Consider the following 22,698-nt stretch of genomic DNA (forward strand, 5'->3'; position numbering starts at 1 on the left):
TACATGTAATGACTTGGTATTTGCATTAAAAACAACCCCAGTGCACTCTGTGATGTGCTGGTTGGATAAACAACACCACAGAAATAGTGTGTCCGGAAGCTTTTGGAATTTCGTGCCTTTTACAGTTCTGAATGCAGTAAGCAGTTTGGCTAAGACGATGGGGAAAATCCCGGGCTGGCTGCGAATAGCCGATGGAGGAGAAATTAGCAACAGTCTCCCTGCGTGAACTCAAACCGTAAAAAGGTGTGACAAACAGTTCCAGGTTGTCCGTGCATTGGTTAGCTTGTAAGCACTGACTCGTCCTTGAAAATGACAATGTAGGACTTCTGAAGAGGGAATTCTGCACAAAGAACAATTATGAAAACTGAGAAGAGAATAAACCTATTTTGGTTCATAGAGAATTCTGGCAAATTCTGTTCAAAAGTTATCCACACTACTGCGAGTGGCTTGTAGGTGACCTTTTTCTCAAGTTGGGAATTCAAAAAAAAAAAAAAAAAAAAGACAAGGTTGAGTGTGCATGTACACTCCTATTCCTGCATTCCGTCATCAAGAAAAACACTGAGTCATTCCGATATATAAAAAGTTTATTATTATAGATGTCCAGACATGTTTTATACATAAAGAGTTCAAATGTACAGAGGAGCTACAATCATTTTAGTATATTTACATTCTTTACTGGGACTATTTCAAATGTCAGTGCATTTGATCAACGTGAGCGACATTTAAAATCTCACTGGCTCTTGATTATAACAAAAGCAGTTCAGTTCCAATACCATTTAAATTCCATGTATTACTGACAGTAACATAAACAATACACCAAAAAAATGACAAAAATGCTTCACTGACAAAACAGGTCATCACATTTTTGAGTATATTTTACTGCAACACGGTTTACGGAGCAAATATATCAAACCCCTTATTGTGTGCACAAGGGTGCTAAGATTTTTCAGATATGTTTATAAAGGTGAGAACTCTCCAATGAAATTGTAAAAGAGGAGATTGCAGGGGTAGACTGTGGTCAGCTAACAATAGCAAAGTGTCCTGTTCTACATTTTATGGATATTTTTTCTTGCTTTACTGTACAACATAAAACCAAAGCATTCCAAAATTAAAAGGAGCGTGGATACCCTTGTTACAAGGGAAATACTAACAAACTTTACAAGTCCTCTAAATGGCCAAATGTCCTGCAATGGCTTAAGCATTATGATGGTCAAACAACCTCTTTGATCAAGCTTTATGAGAATCAGGCAGCCCGTCTTCTACTATGCAATGAATGTTGTTGACTAGTTCGCAGTGCAAACTGTTGGGAGTACTTATTTTCACAATTTACTATGGGAGTCATTCGTGAGCAGCGTACGTTGAGATCTGCCGGGGGTGATCAGGCAGACTGAAGTCAAACAAAGCTCACCCTAGAATTTGGTGATAAACAATAATGCCATCAAGTAAAACTTTTATTGAAGTTATCTACTGCTGGGTCAGTATAAATTTTCCTGTGGTGGTGCCAACAAGTTCACAAATTTTGGTAAATCACCACCAATTTGTAAAATAACGTGAGAGCCCTCAGCGCTACCTAAGTAGCGTGTGGTCTCCAGCAATGCAAGCATGCATATTATCGCTGCAATATCCTATTTTTTTTTACGTAGTTTACACTGCTGCAATATGGAAATCTCTCGCCAGTTATTTTTGCCCACTGGTACAAGGAAATCAGAACAAAGTGCAAAAAAAGTATCAGTAGTACATCAGAAGGCTGTTAGAAGGGAAAAGTAGGGACAGACAGACTGATCCTACATGTTGATAATTACCGGTATTTTCCCTTCCTCCTTTTGCAAGTTTCAGCTTCCCTCTGGTACCCAAAACATTAGGAATCTGGCTCCCTCTGCTGGTTATATTGATAAACATGTCCCCACTACATCTCATCTGAACGATGCTGCTGTAATATGACAGACGGGGGGTTCCGGTCTATCCAGTTATCCTTGGACCCCGAGACCTCATATGCCACAGCAGACGCCACTACAGCATCAATGGATCCTTCCTGTAAGGCCGATACTCCGCCAGCCGGCCCCGGCTTCATCTCTGCAGCCTGAGCGGGACCGGGGAAGTCTGCCGAGGAGTTGCTGTTGACGCCTGTTTCCGAGTCAGGCTGCTCCACCCTCTGGTAGTCAGGGGTGTGGTTCTTCTGACCCCCAGCAAAAATGGCGTTAACGTTTTCCGCCTCCACTTGGGGTACTAAGAGAAGCTCCTCCTCTTCAGGCTCAAGGTAGGATAGTGCATCTGTGCTTTCTGAGGGCAGTGAGCGCAAGGTCCGAGAGATGACTGCAATAATGAACGAAAAATGATTACCAAAGCTGCGCCAACAAAGTCAAACTGCTGAAAAATAAATTCGTGAAATTTTGGTCACACAATAGATAAAACCGTTAGAGGGGAAAAGTAGGGTAAGCATAAGTCAAGACATGCTATCTTCATGAACAATGCGACAAATTATGTGTATCAAAAAGACATGGCGAGTAAGGTTGAAATATAGCCACGTAACAATATAGCAGACTTTTTTGTTTTGAGGTCACTTACTGGAGGAGGGTGTGTAGAGTTCCTTCTGTTCTGTGTTTCCGCCAAATGGATTGACCGATGGGAAGATGAAGAGGCAGAAGGAGAGCACGAACACCTGGAGGGCAAAGCCAAGGAGAAAGTGAGGAGAAAGTACTGCAACATGACAAAGAGCTTGACACTTAATATGTGGACAATAATCAGGAGAGAAAAAAAAAAGTTACTATAGCCCACAAATTTACCATGACACAAGTGCTGGTTGTGCTGGCCTTCATGGTTGACGTCTTCACTATAGCCTGTAGTTTCCTCATTTGCTCTATCAAGGACCTGTAAGAACAAAGAGGACACATATAATTTAGCAGATGTCAACCGATTCAGAAAGACCTGCTAGACATGTGTTATTACATAGTAATACAGGAGCAATATCTCAGAGTTCTTACATGTTCTGTTTCTGAAGCAGTTGGACTTTCTTCTGTAACTCCAGGTTGTGCGCAGTGCAGATGGCAACCCTGTGGTGGGCAGACACTGATTAAGTAATCGGTATTTTTATCCAAACATACATACACTATCTGACCAACCATAAAAACTCATCAACCTTAAAAATTAAAGCCATACAATAAATCAGTACGCAATTGCTGTTTGGTTTTTCTTTCAGGTTCTTCCCACAGTGTGTGTTTCGAGTTTGATAAGAGTAGCTACAACTCATTGACATATGAATAACTGTTGACAAGGAAAAGTCTGTTGACTGTAAAAGTTAGTCATTAGTTCATCAATTAGTCAATTGACAGAAAATTAAACTGCAACTGTTTTGATAATCAAATAATGGTTCAAGTCATTTCCTAAGCAAAAATGCCAAACATGGCTTAGTTCCAGCTTCTAAGGATTTCAAGCTTTTTTTGTCACACACGATATAATGAACTGAATATCTTTGAGTCTTTGTTGGTCAGACAAGACAAGACCTTTGAAGGTGTCACCTTCGGCTATGGGGAATTAAAATGGGCATTTTTCACAATTTCTTTTATATTTTATAGACAAATCAATTAATCAAGAAAATAGTCTGTAGATTGATAATGAAAATAATTGTTAGACTCGGCACTATTTGTTTTATGCATTCAAGCTTTTCCATTCTTTGATTCCTTTTAGTTTAATCAACTTTTAAGTCCTATAAAGTTGAAAAACTGCAGACATAGTCCCAGAGTTACAATAGTTGGACTATGACCACAATTTTTTCGCCTACCAGTAATATCCTTTACAGATATTTCTATCTTTTTAGCCCCATTTATCCATGAGGCCATGTTATCCAACCGCGTATTCATCTGACTGCCGATTATAGTTTTCTTTTTCAAAACCCGAGTTCGCAAATGAAAGGAATTGGAGGTGGAGCTTGAGGAACACTATCAAGATATTCAGAAACATGCCACCCTATTAGCCTCAAGTGATTAATACACGTACAAGGAATGGGTTCCTGGAGTGGGTAACTGTACAGGATAGTGTATAGAAAGCTCTGTGGAATATCTGACTGCTCTCCCAAGAACAGGATAGCGGTATCTATGTTAAAAAAGTTATGAGATAGCCATCATTTCTCATTTGTAGAAATTTTAGCCTCTCACCTGTTTTCCAGTCCATCAACATACACCTTCTTCTTCTTGCGGCTTTCCTGAGCAGACTGCTTGTTGCGGATCTTCCTCCTGACCCTCTTCAAGGTCCTCTCCTCCGCCTGTTACACAGAGACAGGGAGGCTTTCACCAGAATGTTGACATGACGTATAACACCCTTGGAACAGCTGTGCCGCAGGAGCACCGAACAGAAAATTTTGAATATTCATCCAGCAAAAGCAAGGTTTGGGGGCAAAAAAACTAAATAATCATAATCATACCAAGTTATAAGTCAAAAACATTCACATATGGCCAAACAATTAAAAAAGGCTACCACTGTTCAGGATTACTGTACTACAATTGCTACAAAATGAATATGACGATAATTTCTATCAGGAGAATGGGCTCTGATTATGTTTATTGATGAATTTATATTTTCAGTATTTTGCAGATGCTTCAGTCCAGTGTAGCTTACAATGCTGCTCGGTGCTCACGATTAAGACAACACCATCAACTCAAGGAGATTTAGACATTTACTGCATCAGTTACCTTTGTGAGAGGCATGTGTGTGGGAATGGTTATTCCCTCTTTCGACAAAAGCCGCTTCTCCTCCTCAGTGAGCACAATCTCCTTAAACTGGAACTGAAGGGGAGGAAAGACAACGTTTTCTAAGCGTTTTCAGTAGCGCATAAAATTGTGCCACATTTGTAGCATGGGCCACAAACCATCTTCTAAATAATACATGGCAGACAATACTGGCATTTTAACCGAATCTTTGGGTCTTTGGTAAAACATATGAAGCAGTCTCTTTGGTTTGGCTAAAACAGTGAGAGAAACTGACCTGGTCTGTTTCGTTGGGCTGTGGTGAATCCTGTGTTGAGTCCTCTATGGCCAAAGTGCAGGGCAGCTCACTGGTGATGGCCTCCTCCATTGCCTCACTCACCAGGTCATCTGGCAGAGGAAAAACACATGTTTAAAATAAACTTAATCAGCTTTTTCTATCTGCTCGGCTAGTTAAGTGTCCCCATTTGTCACTGCGTTCCCCAAGAACTATTTACTAATCCCAAATCCATGTTCTTTGAAGGGATTACAAAAATGAAAGCCCACAGATTCAATTCAAATTCAAATACCTAGATCAATGAAGACATCTGTATCTGGCCTCTCTGCCCTCACACTCTGCAAGATATCCATGTCCGTCCCACTGCTCTGCAGCAGAGAGTAGCTGTGATCCGCCTGGACTGTTAAGGCCTCCAGGCTCTCCGTGTGCAGCTCCCCAGGGGCCAGGGCAGGGTCCGAGTGCACGGGACTGGGCTGTGAATAACTGGGGCTGGTCACAACATCACTATCACTACCATGGGGACTTGGGCACCCCAGAAGATTGTTGTTTCCGACGCCAGTGCTGCTGTCATCAGAAATGCCGCTGTCGCTGCCCAAGGGAGAATGAGAGGGACAGATGGTCCCCATGTTTTCCTCTCCCTCTAACAAACTGGACAGGAAGTCTTCAGTATCCATACCTGTCAGCATCTGGGAGACAAAGGACAGTATTAAACTTTGAAACACAAACACAACAGGTAAGTCATCAGGCTGTTATGCTTGCTTGCTTAGCCGCTCCATGATTGTGTAGCTTCTCTCATATGTAGACTTCAAGATGTTTACATTACTGTTTCCAAACCCTGGGCATTTATCATCACAGTCTCATCTAACCAACTTCATCCTAAATCGATCTCTCTTTTCTGTGAATGAAGTCTTACATCTTGTTCAGACAGCCAGGATTCGATGAGCCCGTTCCCATCCGGAAAGAGGGGCTCAGCAGATCCGTCCTCTCCGTTGTGGAACAGCAGCCTCAGTAGGTCTGTTCCATCCATGTCTGGAAGGTCCTCAGTGACTGACATCTGTAGCAACGCAGGAGCATATAGACCACAGCATTTATATTATAGTATAATAGTTTTTAGCGACGGTTGAATAAACATTGTCTGGGATTATTCTAGTTATTTTTGCTGAAACTATTTACCAATTAATCAATTAGTTGATTTTTGTAAAAACATTTATCCGGCAAAAAATTAAATTAATGAAAATAAATAAAAAGGAAATTATCTTTGGATTTGGGCCCGTTGCTCAGACAAAACAAGTAATGTAAAGCTCTCCCTTTGGACTCAAGTTGTGATTTAAAAAACAAAAAAAAAAGAAAACCCAGGTCGATATTGAAAACAGTTGCTGGTAGCAGCCTTACAGTTATGTGATGCAACTTCCTGAATGAATATGACAGTTCTGGCTGACTGAAACGAACGCTGAATGCCTCTATGACTATCAAATGATTGTTTATCCGAGATCCTACCACACACCTCAGCCGTGACTAAATGTTGTATAAGAGCCCCCCGCAGTCATACCAAAAAAAAAAAATAATAATATTAGCGTCTCAGACGTCAAGTCAAAGTACTGTATCAGATGTTGTCACAGTAAAATTTTTCGTTCTCAAATATCAACCCGCCGTAGAGTTTGTGATGGTATTGCAGCGATACTTGTGACACGGGACAAGAGGGTCGTCCTGTAAAGGAAGAGATGGTTCTGTTAAGCTTCCACCCTGCTGCTTTTGTAGCTCGCCTTGACCTTCGCGCGGCGGCGGCGGCGGCGGCGGCCGCCAGGTGCGCACGGATGCCATTTTGACCGCAAGGCGTCTGGTGGCCTCCGAGGGATCTGAGGTGTGACAGGTCGGACGTCCCCGCCAGTGGCCCCGATCACACCTTTGCTAAACTGCCATGTAGACAGCTTCGCATTGCATCATCGCCACGCTCCCCGTCATGACCTCATCTTATGCTGAGCCCCGCCCCCACGTCTTTGTCACGAGATCTGGCTACAATATCAAGTGTCAAAACAAATAAGATGTATGGCGTTTAGATCAAATTCAGGAAACGACTGTATTTTTCTATGCCGCATTTCCCGCCCGAGGGAAAACGTGTGGACACATGAATGCTGTTCGTATTGCAGGGTGCCTTTATTGTCTTGCAAGATAACGAGTATTGTCTTGCAGCGCGGCCGTTTAAGACCCAAACGAAATGACCTGGTTTAAGTGGCGCAGGCAACGTGATTCATGAGCTTTCGATTGTAACGGGCTGGAAGAAACGTAACTGCCTCATTTGCTCCAATGACAGAGATAAGGAAGTGTCATCAGGCCAGCATCCAAGAGCCAGCTGCCTAACGTTAATAATCCTGCCGGGAGCTATATTTTAAGAGGGCGTGTTCCCTCCTGACATTGCACACGCTGGAAAAAACGCTAAACGCAGCTAATGCCGACATGAACACGCTTACCGCTCGATAACAGGAGACAAAATACCATTCGCGTGAGTTCGTCCGGGTGTCTCTGGGTTTCTCTGCTCGGCGTCTCTCCGCTGCTGTCGTCTACTGTCACGGCGCTTCTTCCTGAAACCACCTTCCAACAAGGCAAAAATTGCGTCAACACGGGAAAGCGGACATGAACACGTGGTCTTTCCGGGGGCTTCTGGGAAGTGTAGTACCGGTGTTGTGCCTTGAACTGTACCCATTATTGTCCTGCTTTCTGCATACACATAAGTGGCTGCAGTAAAATACAGCAAATTAAATTACATATTATTGTATTATTACTAAAGTTTTAAAATTCCATATTATTATATTGTCTCTATATTTTTATTATGGTATTATTAGAATAAAACAGAAAAAAATTATCATAATTACTGTGTTTCTGTAAAACACAATAAAAAGGTATAAAACAATACAATGAACTGCTGCTTATATGTATAAATACATATACATAAATACATATATGTGTGTATGTATGTATGTGTATACAGTATGCAACAATGTGCAAACAGTCCAATGTGCAACCACGCAATGAGTAATTGCTTGCGAAATACCAGTAAATGCACCTTTAGATTAAGAGCTGTATTTCGCCTATGTTTCATCATTTCGTTAAAAAGATCAAACATAGGCACAGACACAAAAGCATCATAAGCCTTAAAAATTATTTCATAAAAAAAGACCTATGCATTCAAATTTTACATTTATTTTAATCAACACATTAGCATGAAAATGGCATCAGATGATAAAAAAACCTAATAACTGAAATTCGAACTGTAATTGTCTGGGTAAAAAAATTGAAAATCAATTTTGCCACCAACTGGTCTGACCTACTAATTACTTTGGTGTTTGGTAAGTTGGAAACCACAGCTCAATGTGGGTTATTGGCTTTCTCATGCCACAGAGGAAGATGTGAAAACTCTATTCATATCATTGAAAACATAAGGACAATAATGAAAACAGTCTATCTGATTACTAAACATTATAGAAAACTAAGGCCTCGGAGAAAAGTGCAATTAAACATTAAAAAAAAACCTTCATCCCTTCAGCATAATGTGGATTTCTCACTCTATTCCTTAAGATTTTTGCTACATTGATTTCTGACAGGGTTTGTTGGTGGTACAGCAAAACTATACATAACATGGGAGTGGTCTACAAATATCTGGCCTACATGACCTAAATAAAAGTTATGTATGCCATCTAATAATTATTATGCTGACTTAAATTATATTTTGTAACATTTCCTTCTCACAGAGACTAATTTTACTTACTAGAAGAAAGATACTGAAGTAAGAAATCCCAGATTTCAGGAGCTATGTGGGGTTATATACCATGATTTCAATTTATAATGCTGGACTGAAAAGCACTTTTTTTCTAATGAAATCCATGCAATATCATCCAAGACTATAAAGTCAATCAATTTCCAGAGTGAAGCAGAGCATTTTGTCACAGAATCACACAGAGTTTAGATGTGTGCCGTAAACTACGGTACACTTTTAGCCGTTCCTTTTTACTTGTTTTAGTTTTTCCGACTACCTGTGTGACCACAGGCATACTCTGAACAGCCCGTCTCTTGTGAGCCCGGTGTAGCAGGATCCTATAGATCCCAGTGATGGAGCTCCTGCAGTCTTTCCCCTGGTTGTTGAGGATGTGTTCTGAGGTGATTCCTAGTGTCTCCAGTGCTGCCTTTACCTCCATCTCTTCCCCCTCGAGTTCAGATGGATCACTCTCTGCAAGGTAGGAAGGGTCTAATTTAAAGGGCTCCATGGCCCGTGGGAAGTCCACAGGGAGCAGCCACTCACAGCCCATCATCTGCTCCACTGTGCAGCGGTCAGATGGCATGGGTTGGAGGATTCCCCTGATCAGCCTCTGACATGCATCTGGCACCCAGGAGGGCAGGATGTAGGCCCCCTCCAGGATGCATCGCTTGAGTTTGGCCACCGTGTCTGCCCTGAATGGCATGGTGCCTGTCACCATAAAGAACAGCATCACACCAAGGGCCCAGACGTCTACAAAGATGCCAACATAATGTTCATCTCGAAAGAGCTCAGGCGCAGCGTAAGGCGGAGAGCCGCAGAACGTGTTGAGTGTCTCATCGCGGCGGCTCAGCGTGCTAAAGCCGAAGTCCCCCACCTTGACACAAGAGCTGCTGGTGTAGAAAACATTCTCTGCTTTCAGGTCACGGTGGATGATGTTGTTTTCATGCTGTGGGAGAAAAATGAAAAGCCGAGTTATGTAGGTTAACCACAATTCAAACTACGGCATATACATATTTGATCCATCAGGGTTTTATGATAATACACATAGATCTTTGTCATTAATAATTTGATTGCTACCAAAAAACCATTTCCAAACTAATTTTGTTCAGTGTAGGAGTTCTGGGGTTTGAAGAGGTAGAGAAGATACTGAACAACTCTTCACTCAGAAATTTGATTTGCTTATTGAAACTTCATTTGAGTCACAAATTATTATTACAAGCAGAGCATTTTTATATTTAAATATAAAACATGTCTAGCAGGGTCACGCAAACATGTGATTGCCCCGTCAATAGAGTGTCTGACCAAACAGAAATGAATGAGTCATGCATTTTTTTTTCAGTTGCCACGAAAGCTTCCATGTGACCAAATGCATACACTTTATTTCTCTAATCTATGACAGTTCCTGGATACTTTCATTAAACTGTCCATCACATACATTCTATGGATTAAAAAAATATTTTGATATTCCATCATTATGGTTTTATAGCTCAGAATATTGTAACAGAACAGTCATGTGCATCTAATTAGGTTAGAAGGTTAAACCAGGTCATTTTAGCAGCAGAGAATGGGCAATTCTATAGATTAAAATACATTTTATTACGAACGTATAGCGGATAAGCACTTCAGTATAAACGTATATGTCCTGACCATGTGTTTAACAGCAGAGAGGATCTGAGAGAAGACAATCTTGCTATCAGTGTCAGAAAGTTTCCCTTCCGTAGTAATTTTGGTGTAGAGCTCCCCTCCCCCTGCATACTCCATCACCAAGTGTAACCGTGACAATGTCTCCACCACCTAAAAAAGAAAAAGAAAGACAGCACAATTGACAGGTACGTCAGAATGCATTACGAAGAAGAAGAAGACCGGATGTCGGCTGGATGTCGTGATCACTGAGAAAGCCCCTTGGGATCGGATAAAGGTCGGATACAAATCAATATGAGAGTGTGTACTGTATGAGCCAAACCTCATAGAGGCGTATGATGTTGGGATGGTGTAGTTTCTCCATGCTAGAGATCTCTCTGGACAGCAACCTCTGGGTCTTCTGATCCAGCTTGGTTTTGTCTAGGATCTTTATGGCCACCTTGTCTGGTGACGGAGCAGTCAATGATCAGTGACGCATGAAATCTAATATCATACAAACATTTTTCTACAGAGGAATTGGATCAGTCAAAACCATTCGGACAAATGCTTTAAAGTGGTATTTCAATAGAAACTTGATACCAGAATTAATTTAATATGGAAAAGAAAGGAAGAATCTAAATATAGTTTTTTTCTTTTTTGAGACACAAGTGCTCTCATTGTGTGTATCACTCTGCACCATCATTAAAATAACTTCAACTTTCTAATAAATTATGTACTGTAAATGTTACATAAACTGTATGTAGCTAGTGGATAGCAAATGTGAGCTTGGTACCACCTAGCAAACACAGATTTGCCCCTGAAGTAACCAGGCCTGATGCTGTGCTCATGATAATTTGATGGAGGATTAGCTCCCCTCAGAAACCATTTTCTTTTTTTGATTATGTTCTCCCAGGGTTCAATTCTCACTTTTAGCCCAATCTTAGGAGGAAATTTGCTTTTGTAAATGCAGGGAAATTGCCATACTGCAGTGACTTAAGGTCAAAGCAGATATGGGGGGTCAAGTCGGTGAAGATTAAAAATGACACGGACACAGAGTGCTGAATTACTGTGGCTACATTGTCCTGGAATCAAATTTACCTTGCCACCTTTAAAAATGTAAGGAAATATGGCGCAAAGTTCAAAAGGCACAAAACTTACTGCCACAAAAGATGAAAATACTTTACATACAGTGTATCAGATTCAAACAACTGATATCTTGGCTGTATTCCTTTAAATGATTCATAGAGATAAATAAAATAGACCTCAGGTAACTAAATACAGAAATGTTCCTTGCTGTTGATATATCTAATTGTGCGTCAGTATACATTATTCAGGCTGGTATTGGGCTCCCTTTCAGTGGTGACATAGCTTTCAATAGGAGCATTTAAAATGCACTGCAGCTTATGTTGTTTGTGGAGGACTAAATGATACCACTTACATGCGCGCACACACACAGCATAGCAAGGACAAGGATACAGTAAGGTACATATTGCCCTAAAAACATAGTGCGTGCGCGCACACACATACACACACACACACACACACACACACATTCATTCTCCTGTCTCTCTTTAGCCTTTGATGAGGCATGCAGCAATTTTAGCCGTCGCTAAGGAAACTGGAGATCTCTAATCAATCCATTTGTTCAAGGGCAGCAGACAACATGTCTCTTTGTGGCCAAATCAGCCCCCTGGCCAGGCACACATCGCCTTGTTAGTGAATTGCTACATAAGGACACACTTGTTAGCGTTGCAGCCCATTGATGGACAGTGCTCATCAGCAAAATTACCACTTAAATCTAATAAACAGCCAGAGCAGAGAGCGAATGAGAGCTTAGCTACGAATTTTATCTTTAAGGATGGATGTTTTTAGACTGCCTTTTAGCAATGACTATTCAGTCAAAATGTCCTGGCTTCTATCAGTACCTTGGCAGTCAGTCATGTCAGTATGACATCTAAGTTTAGCTGATGTTTTCATTTTCCCCTGTGTAAGTGTCTTAAGTGCAGCTGCGTTTCATTAATGTCATGCAGTGTCTTACCTTTGGTGAGGGCATGAATTCCTAGTTTGACATGGGAGAAATTTCCACAGCCGATCTCTCCTCGAATTTTGTAGAAGCCGATTCTTCTTCCCATTGTTAGTTCACGGACGACCCTGTGACCAGATTATATAACAAGTTGTTACACTGAAAATTCTTTATGATATACTAGTTAGAGCCACCAAAGACAGAATTTCACCGCCTGGGAAGTCAAAAAGGGAAAGAGATTTACAACAAATCAATATTCTAAAATAACTTATGGTCTCAAAGGACCGACAATATAAAAATGTGATTTCTGCTTTATCTCTTGATCCCTACCTTTCATCCTGGCACATATCCAGGTTCAGCCTTTCCAGTGGAGTGAGGCGGCGGACGGTGGCTCCCTCATCGTCTGTGTTGACGTCGGAGCTTTCTTGGCGGCTCCAGCGGGTGTACCTTTGGCCACCAGTAACCACAACTGTGCCTCCAATGGAGCCTCCGACAGAGTCTCCATTAGACTCCCCAGTCTCGGCCCCAGAAACGCAGGTGTTCCCAGCAGTGCCTGCTGCCCCCGACCCCCTGGAGCCTGCTGTCCTGGCCCCAGCTTCAGTCCCTTCTGGGCTGCTCTCAGAGGGGCAGACAGCAGTCATTCTGCAAGGGACACCCAGGGTGGAGTGGGCTTAGCTCATGGCTGGGAGTGGTGCATGACTGGATGCACAAAGGAAAAAAATCCATCCATTTTTTTTGGTGTTAATTTTCTTACTACATTTTTTAGACTGTATAATTCTTGACAGTATTCTGTGAAAAGTACTGAATGTGTTGTTCTGATGCATTATAATTGCTGTTCTGACTATTATGAGTGGGCCTTTTAAAATCTACCCTTTTAAACTGAAACTAAAAGGCATCGTAACAAGAAACAAAACTGCTTTAGTAATATATTTGGTGTTGCTTCTCTTTAACTGCATTGCAAGCCCACTACAATATGTGTCCTATTTTTCTCGTCTAATTATATTATATTAAATACACATGGTTTTGCAACACATGGTCTTTGTTGTGAGACTGTTATAATCTAAATAATTGCCCCCCATTTATACAATGTGTACACAGTACCAACAGTATTAGCCTCACACACAATCCATATGATGATGATAAAAGTTAAATAGGTAGCTGCAACACATTCATGTAGGTACTGTACTGGCTTTATGCATACATTTAATAAAATAATTGTTTTTCTATCATAGATCAACTGTAAAAACTGATAAAGCAAATTATATTGGACAAAAAACTTGACTTACCTTCAGATATGTGAGCCATTAAGAAGGTAAATCCTTTCTGTGTCCTGGCCCAAATCTCATAGCTAATGACACAACTGAGTCAATAAACAAATGTTGTGAATGTGTGTTTTCTTGTATTTCAGCTAAACAGGGCAGAATCTCAAGTCTGCAGACCCAAGCACATTCTGCATCCAAAATTCTCAAATGTGCTGCAGCTGCAACCAGTCCTTGCCACAATGGAATATCAGGGGCAGTTTGTCATCTTAGTCTGAAACCAGTTGTAGTCTTGTTGCACTTCAAGAATTTCCAGTGGTCGCACTTTCGGTTTTCCTTATTTGTAGCATTCAAAATAAAAAAAGGCGATGAGGCTGGAGATCAGATAGATCATGTGTCATTGGATTCATGCTCACAGTTGTCTCTGAAGAGGTCTGCAGAGCTTTAATGGGCTCTTTTGACTCTCCAGGGTATAAATAGGCCACAGGTTGAGGAGGAGGGGAGAGGAGCTGGATGGGGGGGTTGGAGGAAGGAGGCTGAACAGATGATAGTGTCAGGGTACAGCCATGGAGCGTTTAGTGAGACAACCTGGAATTAAGCACAAGAGAGTAACAAAAATTAATGTCATTTATGTTCATTTTAATGATCATAGAAGCCCTCCCTTTGCTTTTTGTCGTCTAACTTTTGTATGTTAGTCTATTTTTTTATTTTTTTACCTACTTGTAGGTATGACAGAATATTTATCATTTTGGCAATTTTTTATGTTTTTATGGGTCAAGCGTCTGTGAAATGTAAAGGAGTCTGTGTGCATATGTCAACACAAGTGTGACTGTGCAATATCTCCTTGAGTGAATTCTCCTTGAATGTGAATTTTAATCCTTACTTAATTCAGTGCTTGGATCCTCCTTCAAGGATGATGCAGGCTCAGGCTGCCATGAGAGCCAGAATAAACAAATGAGTGAGATCCTCATCACTCTCTACCACCAAGAGGATATTTAACAACCCAAAATAACGACATTTCTAACCTTTTTCATTTCTAATGCAGAGTTTGAGTGATGACTGTCACTCCCTTATGTGTGTGTGTGTGTGTGTGTGTTGTGTGTGGGTATATAAATTTGTAATTAGGTGATAACTGCATGCTGCTCTAAGAGCATAGCTCTAACACTGTCCCATGAGAAGGAAAAGAAAAGGTGAATCTGAGGTGAACCCTGATTTTGCAGAAATGTGTATATTCTTAATGACAATTCAAATCAGCCATTTAAAATAAAACAAATTATTGTGTTTAACTACTCAAAATACATTTTATCAACACCATATTTGGCAAAAGAAGAAATGTGGCAAATTTTTGCAGAGGATTTGTAAATTAACCTAAATCAAGTCCAACTGAGCCCAGCTTTGTTTCTTACACTGATTTTATGGTGTTATCCCGGTGATCTGACAGAAATAGATTGACCCGAATTACCTAAATTTATATTAGATGATTTGATTTTCCATTATTTCCGTGTTCTGGTGTTTAAAAGAATAGTGTGCACAATTAATTCTTTCTACCAGTGTAAGTAAATTGGTCTACATTCAACTTGACACCCTCATTAATTTGGAAAATACAGCATTGAATGGTATATATACAGACAGTATACTTAACCCAAACTACAGTCTACAGCCATACCAGTATTTAATCTGCCAAGAGTTTCCACATTCACAATTTGAACCCATGTGCAGTAAAGGCTAGCACTGGCAATGTTCTATATTTATATTTTTATCGACAATCCCACAAAACAACTAAAACCAACTGTGAATTGATCGTATTATCAAGTATGGCCTGTGTAGCCAAAGCCTGATAGACATTGGCTTCAGAAACTGATTTGATATAGTTTAGAAAGGCACGAACCTGTGTATATAAGGTCCCACAATTGACGCTGCATGTCAGGACAAAAACCAAGTTATGAAATCCAAGGAGCTCTCTGTAGACCACTGCAATATAATTGTGGCGAGGCATACCTCAGGGCAAGGGTATAAAACCATTTCTAAAGTTTTGAGTGTTCCCAGGAGCATAATGGTCTCAATAATTGTGAAATGGAAGAAGTATGGAACCATCAGGACTCTTCCTAGAGTTGGCCATCCAGCCAAATGGAGTAACTGAGAAAGAAGGGCCTTGGTCAAGGTGACCAAGAACCCAACGGTCCCTTCTAACAGAGCTTCATAAGTTCTCTGCAGAGATTGGAGAACCTGTGAAGAGCGACCATTGCAGCAGCACTCCATCAATCAGGCCTTTATGGTAGATTGGCTTGACAGAAGGCACTCTTGAGTAAAAGGCAGCCCGCTTGGAATTGCCAAACAGCATTTAAAGGACAGCATTTAAAGGACAGCATGAGGAAAAAAGATTCTCTAGTCCGATGAGACAAAAATGTAACCCTTTAGGCAGAACTCCAAACACTATGTCTGGTGAACACCGGGCACTGCTCATCACCTGGCTAACACCACTCCTCCGGTGAAGCATGGTGGTGGCAGCATTATACTGTGGGGGTGCTTCTCAGTGGTGGGGACAGGGAAACTGGTCAGATGAAACTGAGGCTGGGGCAATTGTTCACCTTTCAGCACGACAGTTATCTGAAGCATACAGCCAAGACAATGCTGGAGTTGCTTCTGGACAATTCTCTGACTGTCCTTGAGTGGCTGAGTCAAAGCTCAGACTTAAACCCCATAGAACATCTGTGGAGAGAAGATGGCAGTTCACAGACACTTCCCATCCAATCTGACGGCGCCCTGGAGGATCTGCCAAGAAGAATGGGATGAATTGCCTAAATCCAGGTCTGCCAAGCTTGGAGAGACTTACCCAAGAAGACTCAAAGCTGTAATTGCTGCCAAAAGAGCTTCTACAAAGCACTGAATTGATGGTCTGAATACTTTTGTAAATTAGAGATTTCAGTTTTTGATTTTTAATAAATCTGCAAGAAATTCTAAAAACATGTTTTCACCTTTTTCATTATGGGTTATTGCATGTAGATTGGTGGGCAAATTGGCATTTTTATCCATTTAAAATTAAATGTACAATATTACAAAGTGTGCCAAAACTGAAGGGGTCTGAATACTTTCTTAAGACACTGTAGCTTATTCCCCTGTGGCACTGAGTTCCATTGCTGTCCAAAAACTATCAAAAACATATCAGTAATTTACTGATAGGTATCTTAAATGTCTTACCAATAGCACCAAGAGACATTGCAAATGAGCCACACAGTTGCACATGTTCATGGTCCTCCATTATACTCACCATGTCATGGAATAGCCCCCTATAAATGCACTATTTACTCTTATTTGAGTAATGTTTGCTAAAAACTACAATTCCTAGCTATTTTAGGAAGTTGCTTGGCCTTTTTAAAAAAAGACTTACATCTTCAGTAGGAATGAACGGGTGTGAAGCTGAGTGCCACTGAGGGTGTAGGGAAGTCAGAAGGTATTGGCAGACAGACTAAAGCATTGTTTGGTCTTTTCATGGAGTTGTTGACATAGGAAAAAGTATAGTATATAGCTTGCCTTATCCTTCAAAGCTGCAAACTGTAACCTTTCGCACATCCACACAGTAGAAAAGATGAGGTGATGGAGTTAGATGGCAATGGTGATGTCAATTCTAGAAAATCTGTTGCCCTTCAGTGTTACAAAAAATTCTTATCATAAATTGAGTTAGGATGTTTTGAAGAAAAAACTGTTATGACATAACGTTATTTGGTGAAAGCAATAGAAGAAATGGTTAGCTTAGTGTAACATGGTGTTTTGGAAGATGTTCTGTCATCTGTCTCTGTATTAAGATGAATTAATCTATGTTAAAGCCTTACTAGGAAATCAAAGCAATTCTCTTTCGTCAGACGTACAGTCTCCCAGCCTTCAAACACCTTCCTATCATTGAACCATGAATATCTAAGCATTGATCTCAGGCAACTTAAAAGGTAAGAGAGGAGAGGCCTCCACTTTAAAGCACAAAGCAACAAGCCCTGAATACCAGCCTTTTATGTGTGTAAATAAAAAGACTAAAGGAAAACCATGTGTGAGATAAATGCAATAAATAACAAGAAAATGTGCTCAGTAGAACGCAGACCTCTGCCAAGGCCAATGTCAAACAACATACACAGGACTTCAGAGGAAAATCCTCAAATTCTTGGATAATGATCCAGATCTGCCCCAAAATTTAATGGGTTCTTCCCTGGCATCCAGTTTGGTGTAAAATCGGCTCAGTAGTTTTTGCTTGATCCTGCTGACAAATAAACTAACAAACAAGCAAACCAACAAACAAACAGACATGGGCAATCCCATAACCACCTTGGTGGAGGTGATGATAGGAGAGCAAGAAGAGTTTTGGGAGAAAATCTATATCAGGATATTGTATTTTTCAGTTGTGTTGGAACTGGCTTATCAGACGCTCGTTCACTGTCCTGCAATTACCACCTGTTTTTCTACCAAAATATCATCATTCTAAACTTCGCAAATATATTCCTAAAATTACTTAAAGGGAGGGTGGGACAACTGCTATGCTGAGTAAAGCAATTTTAAAAAACCAACTGGATCGACTGATAATTACCTTAAGTGAAGAGTATCTCCACGGAGGGTCTATAGATGAGTGTTGTTACCCAGATTGCTTTGTGTTTTGCTTCCACTGGATAACAGATGTACCTGGTTGCTTGGTGATGGACACTGACCAAGCATGTTTGTTTGTCTTTTTCAGGTTTAGGATTAGGCATTAACTGGCACTGAGTGTCAAGAAAGAGAGGACACCATGCCTTGTAAATTATACAGTGCTGCATTTAATCTGGGAGTATGCATGTTAATATGTACGCGGGCAGACTGATGGATTTATACACACACCGACTTATACACAAATAAAGAGCACAATTGTGTATATTACAAATATAGAGTATCTTGTTCATACTTTTCTGATTGTGAATTAAAGCTGAACTCGACATGTAAAGTCATTTAATCATACAATATGTCAAGGAAAATGACCAAACAGGTTACAGGTTCATATTATTTCTTAATTTGACCTCTGTTTAAAATTGTTTTTAATAACTTTTTTGGCTGCTGGTCAGACCAAGTAAGCTATCCTAAATGGTCTAACTACAAAATGTTTCAAGAGTATAAGCAAGTCTATATTGAAATAATGTTAGTAGTACAATTTTGAAATTTAAAGAAGGTTTAGATATTTTGAAAGACTGTGTGGGAGCCTGTTTTCCTATTTTTCAACCATTTTAAAACTTAAAAACTTAAAACTCAGGAACAACAATAGTCTTCACTTCTGGGCTTATGCCTCTAATTTTGAACATTTTATAGATTTCAAATAAAAAAACAATAATTTTTTTTGAATAACATGTCTCAATAGCAGAACAACTGAGAGAAGATCTCAAACCAAATGTGTTGTTTTTTTTAAAACTCTACTTACAATTACAGAATATAGATATCATAATAATAATAAAAAAAAAAAAAGAGAAGAGATCATATCATCATCACCCTTGGTAGCCCGTAAGGGCAATTTTTTTTTTTCTTTCTTTTATTTTTTTTTTTTTTCATTTTAATTAATAATTATTAATTGCTGTATGCTGCATAATGCAAAAAAAAACCTTTTCAACTTTTTTTTACCGACAGCACTTAAAAAAAAAAAAAAAAAACAAAAAGCATCACACATCACAGACAAGTCAACAATTAGTCAAAAAAAAAAAAAATCAGCAAACACGATCACGATCACACGAACAGCTTATGGGGGTCCTTACTCACCAGACAGTCAATCATTTGTCTGAGGATCACCTACAAGGAAGAAGGGCGAGTTTTGCTGCTGCTGCTGCTGATGACATCACCAGCTCAGCACAGCAGCCCCTTCACACACGCCAACAACAACAAACAGCACCATCACAGCCACAGCAGCTGTGGATCAAGAATTAGGAGCCTTAGGATCCAAGGAATTAGGATTAGGAGAAAGTGGCTCTTTTCTCAACGCTGATCTGTGCCTTTAGCGAGACAAGGGAAAAGCAGAGAGGAGATGCTTCTCACATGTCCTGCTATAAAACGTCCATGTGCAGAGGAGTCCCTCCTCTCTGTTTTGTCTCTAAAAAGCCCGTTGCTTTGCCTCCCATTAACTTTACATCCATTCCCTCAGTCCAGCCGGTGCTCGTACCCCATTCTCTCTTTTTCACTGCTATCACGCATTCAGGCACAAAGACAACGCACGCGCCAAGGCACACACATTCACACACCCTTTCCGGAGACAGACACATGCACAAGCACGCTCATGTAAATACATACACACCAGGGCGCATACACAGACAGCAAGCTCTCTCCACACAAAGCTCCTCGGCGTGTTAATTGAGACGCACAGCAGACAAGAATAAAGAGCTCAATGGTGAAAGAGCTGTGACAATGAAGACTACGGGCCCTAGGAACAGAGAGACAGGCCTCTCTGGAATCTATGGGGCAAACATTTCACATTTCCAAAAAACAGAGTGACCTCTAAATCCCTTCCCCCTGACACATACACACAGAGTCTAAACCAAAGACCTCTATGGACGCACTAAAACTAAAGCACTTGGAAATAATTGAGACACAATACCTGGCTTTGCAATGGTAAACTGATGATAACTACATGAGTAGGACACTAACCCTCTTTCCAGGACTAATGTTATCTATATTTTGAAAAGAAAATGTAGAGCACAGACTGTTATTCCCAAGGCCTAGCAACACACATATACTACTGTATAGTTCCCAGTACATCTTGGAGAGCGACAGAGAGCTGTAGATGTCTCTGAGGCCTTAACAAAGTTACCATGACACTGTCTGCAGGCAGCACAATAAGATTAAAAAAGCAATAGACACTGTAAATCCCACACCTGGGGGTTGAAATCTAAATCTGTTTGCTCATTTATTGCTTCCTGTTTTAAAGAGCTTGTCAGGGGTTTGCGTGTTATTCACTGTTGGCACTTCAAAGAGGTTTGCATCAAAGAAAAAAACACATGGAGCGCAATGTCTCATGTGCTCTGACTGATTGACCATCAAAAGAATAAAAATCAGGAACAAATTTCATTCAGGCGGAAATAAACAGGCCCCAAAAAAAGGAACTATTTTTGCTTCGAAAATATGGAAACATATTTAGCTTCCAATCCAGGTCTACACTGAGAGGAACGATAAAATCAGATTTAAAAAGATTACCTTTCTAATGCAATACATTAAAGATTTCTTAATTTTACAATTAGGTAATTTATATTGAAATCTTGTGAGCTGCTGGTAGAAGACCCAGATGGCTTTAGCAGAAGGCTTTTATTGATGCCCGATGCGTCGTGGAGAAGAGTGATGAGCAATACGAATGTTAACAAGTTATCTAGTGTGATGCCACCCCAAATCGGAAGTAATGCTTCCCGGGGACCAAATCCATCCCCTATATCTACATCATACGTACTACATGGCCGAATAAGGTTATTCTCCACGGCACTAGATTAAATCCACGCGTGTGAAGATTCTACTGGGTACCTAATCCCATACACTGACTCACGTTATACCTAACCCCGTTGTTTCCCATTTACCTCTGTCCCACTAAGCGAGACTTAATGACCATGAGACACAGACGCGCAAGGGCTGTTTGTTATGGCTGTCCACCTTATCACTACCGTCACAGTTATCCTAGAAACAGACAGTGAACTATTGTTTACAGCGAGTGACATGTGAGTGTGACCTCTGTAGAAACACTGCCTAAAGGAAAGAAAGGAGACTTCGTGAAAGAAAAATAGACATAAAAAGGAAAGAATCCATCAAAAAAAAGAGACAATATGGGGCTCAGTTGAATAAGACATGGACTGTAGGGCCATTGTGAGATCCAAATCTGGAAGCTGTTATTCAAGTCTCCCGATCTCTCTCTTTGCCATCACCAAACACAAAAAGCATAAAATGCAATTAAATCAGTCGGCGTTTATAACCAGGCCCTATAAAAAAGGGCCTAGTTTCAAGCTGAGCAGAGATTTTCCTCTGACAAACATACTTGTAAATCTTTGCTGAATCTGCGTCAATAAAACTACTGTACTCCGTGAAAGCAACCCCTTGTTCCCGAGCCCTCACTACAGAGGAAGCCGTTGGCAGCTGACAGGCCTGCTGACCCATCAGTCGGACTCTCCTTAACGGGACAAAAAACGAGTTGGGATGGATGCGGCGTGAAGACGGATACAACCCCCCCCCCCCACGGAGTGCAACAGGTGCTGGAGCCGGACCCCGTCCGTCCGCGGCCAGAGTGTCGACTCGCCTCGCCGGCTCAACGCAGGGGGAGGGTGTGAAGCAGAGTCATCGTGGATCCCCGGAGTTGAGCCACCGCACGCCGCGTGTGCGTGCGTCACGTGCGTGCGTAGCTGCCAGGTGACACACCGTGGTCCTTTTCAGAAGTAGCGCGTCGACTTAGCGACTGCGATCATTACAAAATAAGACTGCGGTATGATAAGATCACGGGGGATTACACTACATTATCTCACGTAATTTCAGTCCATGTGATACGAGCTCTAACACCTTCCCTGATTCATTTACGAGGTAGCCTACTGCTGGGTCTCCAGCCGGGATATGTCGTGTGACTGCGATGTGTTAGAATTTAGAAACACTTTTTTTTTTTTCTTCTCCCGAAAACATGCGAGTTCCCGAACAGAAAAAGATCCATTCCCGTGAATAAATCGTGCGTTCAATGACAGTCAACAGTTTCCATCTCCTGGCAGCAGGCCATTCCCTATGAGCCAGTGCATTTCTTATCATAATCCTATCAGCACAAAAAACACACGCAGGCCACAGATGACAGGTTTGGGAATCGGTCTTACTTTGATGGCCATCTTCATGGGCCCTGTGGCGACATGCACGACCGTCTTCGCTTTGAAATCATTTTTCTCCGATGCCCGGTGACATTGGTCGAAACTGGCTCCGATGCAGCTGCTCGCCGCTTAAAATCCGTTGCCAAGGGGAATCCGCTTGACTGGCAGCTGAAGCGACGAATCGGCGGCGGCCCGGAGAGTCCACCGTGCACCGCGTGTCCAATGAGAAGCGAGGGGGAGAGATCGCGCCGCCGGTTCAGT

The 22,698-nt window shown here is 41.1% G+C and overlaps 2 protein-coding genes across 6 annotated transcripts; both read right to left on the bottom strand.

Annotated features, from left to right (window-relative positions):
* Positions 1–566: 566 nt before the first annotated feature.
* creb3l3l (cAMP responsive element binding protein 3-like 3 like) lies at positions 567–8,815 on the bottom strand. 3 transcript variants are annotated; one of them, XM_040155393.1, is made up of 11 exons: positions 8,738–8,815; positions 7,468–7,563; positions 5,888–6,028; positions 5,267–5,660; positions 4,978–5,087; positions 4,686–4,778; positions 4,152–4,258; positions 2,982–3,050; positions 2,784–2,868; positions 2,566–2,659; positions 567–2,313 (listed from the first exon to the last, which is right to left on the bottom strand). In XM_040155393.1, exons 2-11 carry the CDS (start codon positions 7,468–7,470, stop codon positions 1,907–1,909), a joined length of 1,503 nt encoding a protein of 500 aa, XP_040011327.1. In that variant the 5' UTR covers positions 7,471–7,563; positions 8,738–8,815; the 3' UTR covers positions 567–1,906. The 3 variants fall into 3 exon arrangements, with proteins under 3 accessions (XP_040011327.1, XP_040011324.1, XP_040011328.1); XM_040155390.1 differs by lacking the exon at positions 8,738–8,815 and having other exon boundaries at positions 7,468–7,693; XM_040155394.1 differs by lacking the exon at positions 8,738–8,815 and having other exon boundaries at positions 7,443–7,692.
* Positions 8,153–22,536, bottom strand: nim1ka (NIM1 serine/threonine protein kinase a). 3 transcript variants are annotated; one of them, XM_040155396.1, is made up of 7 exons: positions 22,447–22,536; positions 13,655–14,215; positions 12,699–13,067; positions 12,384–12,496; positions 10,689–10,810; positions 10,373–10,519; positions 8,153–9,671 (listed from the first exon to the last, which is right to left on the bottom strand). In XM_040155396.1, the coding sequence occupies exons 3-7, from the start codon at positions 13,007–13,009 to the stop codon at positions 8,913–8,915; spliced, it is 1,452 nt and encodes a 483-aa protein (XP_040011330.1). In that variant the 5' UTR covers positions 13,010–13,067; positions 13,655–14,215; positions 22,447–22,536; the 3' UTR covers positions 8,153–8,912. The 3 variants fall into 3 exon arrangements, with proteins under 3 accessions (XP_040011330.1, XP_040011329.1, XP_040011331.1); XM_040155395.1 differs by lacking the exon at positions 22,447–22,536 and adding an exon at positions 19,385–19,429; XM_040155397.1 differs by lacking the exon at positions 22,447–22,536 and adding an exon at positions 18,198–18,895.
* Between the last annotated feature and the right edge of the window lie 162 nt (positions 22,537–22,698).

The sequence above is a fragment of the Xiphias gladius genome, chromosome 19 (assembly GCF_016859285.1).
Source record: "Xiphias gladius isolate SHS-SW01 ecotype Sanya breed wild chromosome 19, ASM1685928v1, whole genome shotgun sequence".
NCBI lineage: Eukaryota > Metazoa > Chordata > Actinopteri > Istiophoriformes > Xiphiidae > Xiphias > Xiphias gladius.

Excerpts from the sequence above, each read along its gene's own strand:
- nim1ka (XM_040155396.1), bottom strand. The coding sequence starts at position 13,009 with ATGACTGCTGTCTGCCCCTCTGAGAGCAGCCCAGAAGGGACTGAAGCT. Across the intron at positions 10,811-12,383 it reads AATTCATGCCCTCACCAAAG|ACAAGGTGGCCATAAAGATC; the intron begins GTAAGACACTGC and ends CTCCGTCACCAG. Across the intron at positions 9,672-10,372 it reads TCTCTGCTGTTAAACACATG|CATGAAAACAACATCATCCA; the intron begins GTCAGGACATAT and ends TTTCTCCCACAG.
- creb3l3l (XM_040155393.1), bottom strand. Across the intron at positions 5,088-5,266 it reads AGATGTCTTCATTGATCTAG|ATGACCTGGTGAGTGAGGCA; the intron begins GTATTTGAATTT and ends TTCCTCTGCCAG. Across the intron at positions 2,660-2,783 it reads CAACCAGCACTTGTGTCATG|GTGTTCGTGCTCTCCTTCTG; the intron begins GTAAATTTGTGG and ends TTTGCCCTCCAG.